This window comes from Dendrobates tinctorius, unplaced genomic scaffold, assembly GCF_039654945.1.
Source record: "Dendrobates tinctorius isolate UK_male_01 unplaced genomic scaffold, ASM3965494v1 ptg000043l, whole genome shotgun sequence".
In the NCBI taxonomy this organism is placed as follows: Eukaryota; Metazoa; Chordata; class Amphibia; order Anura; family Dendrobatidae; genus Dendrobates; species Dendrobates tinctorius.
Genome location: NW_027361711.1, coordinates 28,144,522 through 28,156,069, shown reverse-complemented (window position 1 = coordinate 28,156,069; position 11,548 = coordinate 28,144,522). Strand labels below are relative to the sequence as shown.

General features: G+C 43.5%; 1 protein-coding gene across 1 annotated transcript in view; it reads right to left on the bottom strand.

The window, feature by feature from the left end:
- Positions 1-1,614: 1,614 nt before the first annotated feature.
- JAKMIP2 (janus kinase and microtubule interacting protein 2) overlaps positions 1,615-11,548 on the bottom strand; it is a 224,162-nt gene continuing 214,228 nt past the window's right edge. Inside the window, exons 21-23 of the mRNA XM_073575246.1 lie at positions 6,766-6,831; positions 5,057-5,130; positions 1,615-2,046 (exon numbers count right to left, since the gene is read on the bottom strand). Coding sequence (XP_073431347.1) covers positions 5,080-5,130; positions 6,766-6,831 — 117 coding nt within the window. The 3' untranslated portion in view covers positions 1,615-2,046; positions 5,057-5,079. The remainder of the gene's footprint in view (positions 2,047-5,056; positions 5,131-6,765; positions 6,832-11,548) is intronic.

Genomic DNA, 11,548 nt, shown 5'->3' with positions numbered 1-11,548 from the left:
TACAATGCCAAAAGGAGCAGGCTCTTCGGGTAGCCCTCCCTGCTATCAGAATTATGTTTGCATTCATGGGTATACATTGCGTGTCTCCAGCACAGTATATGAAGTATACAGTAGGCTCTGAGATTTCAGGCATAAGGCACTGCAAACTGCCATTTTGAACTTAAGCTGGTCATATACTTTAAATAAGTGTTGGTCAAAGTAGCTGACAGGCATCTCCCCTAATTTCCACATAATGATGCACTCTCATATAAGCTAAGTGTGCATATCTATTGCCATAGGGTGGGTAAGTGGCTGCCAAATACCTCCGGTGCTGCTTACCTCATGCAGAACAAAGAGTTGGAACTTAGCACGTCTCATTCTTGATTGCCTTTTCAGCGGGTGTCCTTATACGCCTTAAAGGGACACTATCATGTGAAAGATGGTGTCCGATCTACAGGCAGCAGCAGCAGAAAGAGTTGAGCAGAATAATTCTTAGTTCTGTAGTAAAATGACAAATTATACTGAATTTTTACTAATTTTAAGCCATGCTCTTTCTATACTTTGGATTTCGAGAGTCCGTGGCTTGACCATCTTCCCTGCACAACTGGGTATACAGTGATAGTTGTCGATCAGTAAGTAGAACAGCTCACTGGACTCCTGAGCATAGAAAGGATTGAAACTAACAAAATACAAATTATCCTAATTTTATTTTACCCAGAAAACTGTAAATTAATCGGCTCAGGTCCTTCTGCTCCATGATGTGCCACCTGCAGAGAGGACAGCATGTACAATGTGATAGATTCCCTTTCAATTGTCAATGTGATTAACCAAAATTATCTGTTGTTTATGACCAGCTTTACTAAACATGTCAATTTTCTATATGTCAAGTATGTACATATTGATTCCTATCACACTATTTTAGTATCTACTGCATGATAATACAGATGCATAGCTGTTAATGGGAATCTATGAGCAAGTTTTTGCTATTTAATCTGAGAGCAGCATAAGATGTGTCACTTGCTTGACAGCTTGTTGTAGTTTAAATACAATCATCACTTTATCAGCAGGAGATTATCACTGTAGGTCTAGTTGTAGTGTGCCCGATAGTCCAGCTAATCTGTGTAACCCCGCCCCCACCACTGATTAGAAGCTTGCTGCCAATCAGGGGTGTGGGTGGGGTTATAAACAGCTCAGCATTTATAGCACTGCTACATCTACGACAGGGAAAACAGGGATTTGATGAAAACTGCACAAAGCAGTCTGGTAAGTGATACATTGTTGGAGTCAGGCTTTCAGCCCCTACATTATACTACTCTCAGATAACATAGCAAACACCTTCTAAGGGATTCCCTTTAAAGATCATTACACAGAATGACTGCCTTTGCCACATCAATACGTAGATATATCACTATGCCTGGTAACTACAGTAATTCAATACAACCTAAAATAGATTGCCTGTACAAAGCAGACAGGTAGACGCCTTAGTTCCTTATGCTTAACATGCTGGAGTAAAATGGATGGCCAGCAAATCTTCAGTGTTTGGGGGGGTTAATCCTCCCATTCACCCAATGACATTTTAATTGTTACTGTTCCTGAGTTGAGACGAATAGCATCCCTGTATTAAGTAAACCAGACTGTAATCAATGAATATTTTATTGTAAATAACCTGGGCGGGATGGGGATAGGTCTCCAGCTTTGTCCATTTGCAGCTTATTTTTGTTCCGAATTCTTTCATTGGATATATGGTGTTACATTAATAGAGTTCCCCTGCACAGCAGGGAGTAGATTGTTTCTCGTTAGCTTTGGTTCTACGCCCAAGACGTGTTCTTCTATTGACCTGTTGTTCCTCTTCAGGACGTATGTTCTCTGTTAGAATAGGCGCTGACATTTCCACTGAGTGCAGCATACATAGTGTGACTTCAGCCCGGTCACACCGCAACATAAGCAGGTAAGGAACAATGGCTTGGATTCCAAGGCCTTGTGTCTGTCACTGCAGTACAGGCGTTCTCTCTGCAAATATGGAAGCGTTGATCTTTTTGCAAGGGCTCATCCATATTTCCTAAAATTCTGAAAACAAGACAGAGAAAGAAATTTGTTTTATAGGATGCAGAAAGACGGAATTTCAATAAAAAAAATAAAATTGTATGTATTACATTCTAGCAGAGATCCCATACAATAAACTAATGGTATCAGAATACGTGGATTCTACACAATCGGCTTAAGGACATCTGTCTGAACCGAAAAGCAGATTGCTCTGAACTCCTTCATGTACATGTGTAAGCGGAAAAATAGCAAAAGGACAGAGAAAGCACAAGACAAGTTATTATGATTATTTTTATGGTAGAAATTAGCAACCTTTCAATCCGGAATAATAAAAATAAAATAAGCCCTAAAGTGTGGGTATACATTAGAAGTTCTCAAGAGTGCCTACCTTCTCACAACAGAAGTCGGCAGTAAATTAGTGATGAGCGAGTATACTCGTTGCTCAGGTTTTCCCGAGCATGCTCAGGTGTCCTCCGAGTATTTTGGCGTGCTCGGAGATTTAGTTTTCGTCGTCTCAGCTGCATGATTTGCGACTGCTGGACAGCTTGAATACATGTGTGGATTGCCTGTTTGCTAGGGAATTTCCACATGTATTCAGCCTGTCTACAAGTCGCAAATCATGCAGCTGAGACGATGAAGACGAAATTTGCGTGTACGCCAAAATACTGGGAGACCACCGGAGCATGCTCGAGAAAACCCGAGCAACGAGTATACTCGCTCATCACTACAGTAAACCTCTCTCTCACCTTTAAAAAAATGATTTATTCATGTTAAGGCTGACCAGGGAAATTCCAAAAAATCTGGTATAGATGGATTGAATTTCCCTTGACTTCTTAATTGGTTATTAATTAATATCAACCCAAATAATTTTTGCGATATTTCTAGAATTGAAATCATACTATATATTTTAAACAGGATGTCGGGATAATTTTAAATGTTTGATGTGACGTCTACCTTTTTGTATAAGACAAGCCACCAACATTTGACTACTGCATAGCCCACTTCACCACACTCAAAAATGAATACAGATTCTTTAAACTGATACAAACCCTCAAAACAGACCCCTAAACAAATACAAATCTCAACGTAGACCCCCTAACAAACGGGAGATGCCAGATCCATAAATAAATGCATACTTTCAGAATCTCTTGCCCTTTATACAGACTGCAGACCAAGCTCCCCACAGTCTCTATACCATCCTCCTTTAAATTATGCATTTGAAGTAGACTAATGTATCAGAGTCAAGTATCAGACTCAGGTATCAGAGTCAGGTATCACACTCAAGTATCAGAGTCAGGTGTCAAAGTCAGGTATCAGACAGAGTATTTCTGATGTTTGACTTTGATATGTGATCATGTCCTAAAATGGACACTGTACAGATCAGATCATGGTGTTTGTCTTGGCAGCTGGGTCCTGCTGTAGATCCACACGGAGATCATCATTTAGTCTACATAACATCGATACGATCACAGGGTGAAGTTCCTAAAAGCCTGAAAAAAAACTTATAACAAAGCTTTAAAACATATTTAAAAATAAAAAAATGTACGCAAGAAGAGGGAGAGACTTGTCATTCAAGAGGAGTGGGTGGGAAGAAGCTGATGGGGACCCAGCTTTTCTACTAGTCTACTGAGTAAGTCTGTGTAACGGCGCAGTGTTTCAGAGTCAGACATGGTTGGAATGATACAGCCAGTGTCTGATACATGGTGCCAGTGGTTCAGGCAACATGTATAAGTTGTTAGGTTCTCTTTAGTGTTAAATTATAAAAAAACAATGGAAGTTTGGTATCTCCGTAATCATATTTACATGGAGAATCATATTGCCAATTTGTTTTTACTGTACACTGAGCACCCTAAAAACCAATAGGGGAATTCAGTTGTTTTCACCACTTGACTGCACTTGGATTTTTTTTCCACGTTTTTCAGTACATTAAGTGGGAAAATGAAAGGTGTTATTCAAACTACAACTAGTTCTACAAAAGGCAAGCCCTCATACAGATATGTCAACAGAAACCTATAAAAGTTATTTCTCTTGGAAGAAGGGGAGGAAAAGGGAAAGTGCAAAAACGAAAATTGGCCACATTGGGAAGGAGTTAATACTAGAGATGAGTGGATCAGGCAAAATTTTATTTCTCCTGTTCGTGTGGATTTTCCCAGGAAACTTGATTCGCAGCAAGTTATTCTCTGTGAATGTAATGCTCATTATTATGCTTTCAGATCTTTCTAGACCCCAGTTCACAAAAAGATATAAAAAAATAAAAACAAATCTTAATACTCTTCTTATTGCAAAAAAAATATTTTTTTATAATTAGCTGAGTGGTAAGATGAGTGAAAGGAGTCCACTTGAATATAATTGCTCATCTCTAGTTAATTCTATTATTCACTTCAATTATCAAATTAAAACAAATTTTATTTTGAAATCATTATAAATCCTTTACTCGCCCCTAATGACCAAAACAGACAGTAAGTAAAATAAATAAGTCAATTAAAAAAACATAATTATTTTCCAAATTTTTGTTCTCTGTGTTAATACTTTCATTGCCAAGACGCAACCTATAAATCTGCGCGTTTTGTCCATTTTTCAGCTCTTTCAAATTAACCTTCTTACAACCTTTACAGCCGTCAAACCTGAAGAACATTTTCTAGCACACCACCGATTCCCATACTACAACCTCAAATTGTATGAATTTGGTCAATTGGAATGAAGTTCTGGAAAGTATTGTTATTTTTTTCTACTATTTTTACCCAATAGATGTGACTCTTAAGGTAATTCCATATCATTTGCACTAGGTCTGCATTTGGCCCTTTACGTCTTCGGAAAACTCGTTTCCAACTTGGGAGTGAATTTATATAATATCTTCTGGATATAATATGTAAAATGTTATTTTTTTGTTGTCCTGGGGATCGATTGTAGGGCATACCTCCATCGCTCTTCAGACAAAGGATCATTAATAGCATTGTTTAGTTCTAGATCATTTACAACAATGTTAGCCTTGTAAAGTGAATGAATGTTAGGAAAGTCAAAGAAGAGATCTTACCTGATCAAGAGGTAACATTAATGTCAAGGCCAAAGAATGAAGGCGAGAGAAAAGAACAAGAATAGAAAAAGGAACTGCAGAGGAAAAAGGTACGTTTTTAGCAAAATGGAAAAAGTGGCATAAAAAAAGAACAATTTTAACACATATGAGTGATATCACAAACTGCTTGCTGACTGATCTGTTTCAAAGTGTTGGTAAGTTTCAGTCGTGATAATTAAAAGACATCTTAACATAATACACAATATGTTGCTAATAATGAGATTATTATTAGGACAAAGGTCTCATGATCCTCCTCGGCTCGACCCAATTCCTGATTTTGCTTTTGGGTCCAGGAACATCACACTATGACTGAGCTGCCTTACACAAATAAATACTGTATTCTGTCTTCCGGATCAAGTGATATCATGATCTGCTATTCATGATCTGATCGGGGCAGGCCAGAACCTCTACATCCCATGTCTTTGGAGTGCAGGATATCATGTTCATGAGGGATAAAATACTTTTATCTTTTTAGTTTTCGGCAAGTTCTACCCTTTGTTTGTTAGAAAAAGGACAAGTTCCACAACTTTGGCAACAATAGTCACGATACAATACATGGGGTAAGTCTTTTTTAAGACTGGCTTGAATATTTGACTGGCTAACATTCAGATTGGCTTGAATATTTATTATATTAGTAGCTAAACTGCAATTAAAGTAATGGGAAACCCATTTTCACTTATTCTGGTAGGGATCTCTGAGTTAATAGAGAGGGACCGTTCATCATATTCAAGGTGCTTCCCTACTACCCAAAGCAAAGAGCAGCTACAAAAGCATCTTTCACTCTGGAGGACTCAACATGTCCATGGATTACATGGACAGCAGGTTGATATCAATGCGATCTGTGTAAAGCTCTTTATTTTATCCTATGATGGCACTGTAGCAAATATTTGTCAATAGAGTAGCGTTAGGATAGGTCTTAGGGGGCCTCACAGACAGTTGATAACTTGATTTTTCAGCCTAGTTCTATCACTCCCAACCAGGCATGGACTGGCAAACAGAAGAATCCTCCGGTGGGCCCCTGTGCAACAGTAGGCTAGCACCCTCTTATATAAGCAGTACTTGGCACTATATACTTGTATTACTATGTTCAGACAATGGTGGCATCTTATTCATTTAACAATCTATCCAGATCATTGTTACAGAAATTTTTGACTGAGGATAATGTCACATGTGCACATAGCTGAAAATTGGGGCCCTGGAGTTCGTTACTGGTGGGCCCTTGGTGCCCCAATCTGTCACTGCTCCCAACTCTCCCAAGAGAGGTGGCTCTGTCGAGATTTCCTGTGATCTCTATTTGAGTCTCTCCTGATAGTGACATCTCACCAAGAACAAAAGGATCAGCTATCTGAACTTGGACTAGCCGGATCCTTATCTTTCCCGACATCATCTGTCTAGGAAAAGTTGGGAGGCCCCCATACAAATTAGAATGTCAATCGATCCCTTTGATATCAGCCAATGTTAATTTAACAAGTATGGAGGCCTTTACCATAGTTATCATGCTATGTTGATGACTGGTAGAAAGTCATAAATTGTAGCCGCTCACATGAAAAATACTCTGTACGTTTATGTTCAGCACACTGACTCTATAAGCTCCTTAGTTGTAACCACAAGTTTTCATGAAGCACAAAAATAAAAAGTAGGGATCAAATATATTATTTTTTACAACCAACCTTTTCCTCTAAGTCTTTAATCTGTCTCTTCTGAATATCTGTTTTATCCTCCAGGTCTCGGATTCTCTGAAATCAAAGAGAAAATTGGAATTCAGTGAAACTATAAATAGTAGACAAACGCTTTGAAGACTTGACCTTAAATCCTCTTACTGGTTTTATATTGACCAAATGTGAAGGGAAATCATGTGTTTGTGTTTTTGTCTTTATTATTTATCTTTTTATATAAAACTGTTTTAGTTCAAAGATACAAAATTTCCCTTTTAAGCTATTAATACTCTGCATATAAGTTGTGCAGACCTATGTGGTGTATCTGCCATATGGTCATTTTCATAGTTCAGTTACAGAGATGCATTGATAAGGCTTCAAGTGATGGCAAAAGTGATAGTAGCCTCAGCATTACAGGGCACAGAGGTATTCCACACATAATATATATATCAATAATATATATATATATATATATATATATATATATATACACACTGCTCAAAAAAATAAAGGGAACTCTCAAATAACACATCCTAGATCTGAATGAATGAAATATTCTCATTGAATACTTTGTTCTGTACAAAGTTGAATGTTCTGAGAACAAAAACACACAAAACTCATCACTGAAAATCAAATTTGTTAACCAGTGGAGGCCTGGATTTGGAATCACACACAAAATTAAAGTGGAATGTAATGTCCTTAAAACAAGTCAAAATAAAGCTCAGTATTGTGTGGCCTCCACGTGCATGTATGACCTCTCTACTGTACAACGGCATGCTCCTGATGAGGCGGCGGATGGTCTCCTGAGGAATCTCCTCCCAGACCTGGACTAAAGCATCTGCCAACTCCTGGACAGTCTGTGATGCAACGTGACTTTGGTGGATGTAGCGAGACATGATGTCCCAGATGTGCTCAATCAGATTCAGGTCTGGGGAATGGGCGGGCCAGTCCATAGCTTCAATGCCTTCAACTTGCAGGAACTGCTGACACACTCTAGCCACATGAGGCCTGGAATTGTCCTGCATTAGGTGGAACCCAGGACCAACCGCACCAGCATATGGTGTCACAAGGGGTCTGAGGATCTCATCTCGGTACCTAGTGGCAGTCAGGCTACCTCTGTCAAGCACATGGAGGGCTGTGCGGCCCTCCAAAGAAATGCCACAATGCCACCACACACCATTACTGACCCACTGCCAAACCGGTCATGCTGAAGGATGTTGTAGGTAACAGATCGCTCTCCACGGCGTCTCCAGACTCTGTCACATCTGTTACATGTGCTCAGTGTGAACCTGCTGTCATCTGTGAAGAGCACAGGGCGCCAGTGGCGAATTTGCCAATCCTGGTGGTCTGTGGCAAATGCCAAGCGTCCTGCACGGTGTTGGGCTGTGAGCACAACCCCCATCCGTGGACGTCGGGCCCTCAGACCATCCTCATGGAGTTGGTTTCTAACCATTTGTGCAGACACATGTACATTTGTGGCCTGCTGGAGGTCATTTTGCAGGGCTCTGGCAGTGCTCCTCCTGTTCCTCCTTGCACAAAGGCGAAGGTAGTGATGATGCTGCTGGGTTGTTGCCCTCCTACGGCCCCCTCCACGTCTCCTGGTGTACTGGCCTGTCTCCTGGTAGCGCCTCCAGCCTCTGGACACTACGCTGACAGACACAGCAAACCTTTTTGCCACAGCTCCCATTGATGTGCTATCCTGGATGAGCTGCACTACCTGAGCCACTTGTGTGGGTTGTAGAGTGAAAGCACAACCAACATTCAAAAGTGTCCAAAACATCAGCCAGAAAGCACTGGTACTGCCATGTGGTCTGTAGTCCCCACCTGCAGAACCACTGCTTTATTGAGTGTCTTGATAATTGCCAATAATTTCCATCTTTTGTCTGTTCGATTTGCACAACAGCATGTGAAATTGATTGTGGACAGTTTGATTTCACAGAAGTTTGATTCACTTGGAGTTATATTCTGTTGTTTAAGTGTTCCCTTTATTTTTTTGAGCAGTATATACATATAATAATGAAAATAACTTTATTTATATAGCGCCAACATATTCCGCAGCACTTTACATTATAGAGGGGACTTCTACAGACAATAGACATTACAGCATACTAATAAATACATAGATCAAAACAGATACCAAAAGGAGTGAGGGCCCTGCTCGCAGGCTTAAAATCTATAAATATATCTATACTAGCTATGAACCCGTTCTACGCCCGGGTGGCGAGCATTTTTATTGGTATATGGTCTCCCATCCTGGTATGTGCTGCCCCCCTCCTATCCTGGTGTGCATGGCATCCCTCATCCCTATCCTGGCATGCATGGTACCCTATTCTTCATCCTGGTAGGCATAGACCCCCCCAATCCTGGAAAGCATGGTACCCCCTTATCCCTATCCTGGTATGTATGGTCCCCCCCCTATCCTGGTACGCTTGGCCCCCACACCCCCCAATCCTGGTATGCATGGTCCTCTCACCCCCACAATCCTGATATGCATGGTCCCCTCACCCACCTATCCTGGTATGCATGGTCCTCTCACTCCCGTATCCTGGTATGCATGGTTCTCTCACCCCGCTATCCTGGTATGCATGGTCCTCTCACCCCCCAATCCCGGTATACATGGTCCCCTCACCCCCATTTCGTGGTATGCATGGTCCCCTCACTCCCCTTTCATGGCATGAATGGTCCCCTCCCTCGCCTTTCATGGTATGCATGGTCCCCTCACCCCCCCTTTCGTGGTATGCATAGTCCCCTCACCCTCCTTTTGTAGTATGCATGGTCCCCTCACCCTCCTTTCATGGTATGCATGGTCCCCTCACCCCCCTTTCCTGGTATGCATGGTCCCCTCACCCCCCTTTCGTGGTATGCATGGTCCCATCATCCCCATTTCATGGTATGCATGGTCCCTTCACTCCCCTTTCATGGTATGCATGGTGCCCTCACTCGCCTTTTGTGGTATGCATGGTCCCCTCACTCCTCCCTTTTGTGGTATGCATGGTCCCCTCACTCCTCTTTCGTGGTATGCATGGTCCCCTCACCCCCCTTTCATGGTATGCATGGTCCCCTCACCCCCCTTTCGTGGTATGCATAGTCCCCTCACCCTCCTTTCGTAGTATGCATGGTCCCCTCACCCTCCTTTCATGGTAAGCATGGTCCCCTCACCCCCCTTTTCTGGTATGCATGGTCCCCTCACCCCCCTTTCGTGGTATGAATGGACCCCTCACCCTCCTTTCGTGGTATGCAGGATCCCCTCACCCTCCTTTCGTGGTAGGCATGGTCCCCTTACCCTCCTTTCCTGGTATGCATGGTCCCCTCACCCCCATTTCGTGGTATGCATGGTCCCCTTTCGTGGTATGCATGGTCCTCTCACCCCCCTTTTGTGGTATGCATTGGTCCCCTCACCCCCCTTTCGTGGTATGCATGAACCCCTCACCCTCCTTTCGTGGTATGCAGGGTCCCCTCACCCTCCTTTCGTGGTAGGCATGGTCCCCTTACCCTCCGTTCCTGGTATGCATGGTCCCCTCACCCCCCTTTCGTGGTATGCATGGTCCCCTTTTGTGGTATGCATGGTCCTCTCACCCCCCTTTCATGGTATGCATGGTTCCCTCACCCCCCTTTTGTGGTATGCATGGTCCCCTCACCCCCCTTTCATGGTATGCATGGTCCCCTCCCCCTCCTTTCATGGTATGCATGGTCCAATCACCCCCTATCCTGGTATGCATGGTCCCCTCACCCCCCTTTCATGGTATGCATGGTCCCCTCACCCCCTTTCATGGTATGCATGGTCCCCTCACCCCCCTTTCGTGGTATGCATAGTCCCCTCACCCTCCTTTCGTAGTATGCATGGTCCCCTCACCCTCCTTTCGTGGTATGCATGGTCCCCTCACCCTCCTTTCCTGGTATGCATGGTCCCCTCACCCCCCTTTCGTAGTATGCATGGTCCCCTTTCGTGGTATGCATGGTCCTCTCACCCCCCTTTTGTGGTATGCATTGGTCCCCTCACCCCCCTTTCTTGGTATGCATGGTCCGCTCACCCCCCAATCCTGGTATACATGGTCCCCTCACCCCCCTTTCATGGTATGCATGGTCCCCTCACCCCCTTTTGTGGTATGCATGGTCCCATCACCCCCCTTTCTTGGTATGCATGGTCCGCTCACCCCCAATCCTGGTATACATGGTCCCCTCACCCCCCTTTCATGGTATGCATGGTCCCCTCACCCCCTTTTGTGGTATGCATGGTCCCATCACCCCCCTTTCGTGGTATGCATGGTCCCCTCACTCCCCTTTTATGGTATGCGTGGTCCCCTCACTCCCCTTTCGTGGTATGCATGGTCCTCTCACCTCCTATCCTGGTACGCATGGCCCCCACACCTCCCAATCCTGGTATGTATGGTCCTCTCACCCCCCAATCCTGGTATGCATGGTCCCCTCACCCACCTATCCTGGTATGCATGGTCCTCTCACTCCCGTATCCTGGTATGCATGGTCCTCTCACCCCGCTATCCTGGTATGCATGGTCCTCTCACCCCCCTATCCTGGTATGCATGGTCCTCTCATCCCCCAATCCTGGTATACATGGTCCCCTCATCCCCCTTTCATGGTATGCATGGTCTCCTCACCCCCATTTCGTGGTATGCATGGTCCCCTCACTCTGCTTTTGTGGTATGCATGGTCCCCTCACTCGCCTTTCGTGGTATACATGGTCCCCTCACTCCCCCCTTTTGTGGTATGCATAGTCCCCTCACTCCTCTTTCGTGGTATACATGGTCCCCTCATCCTCCTTTCATAGTATGCATGGTCC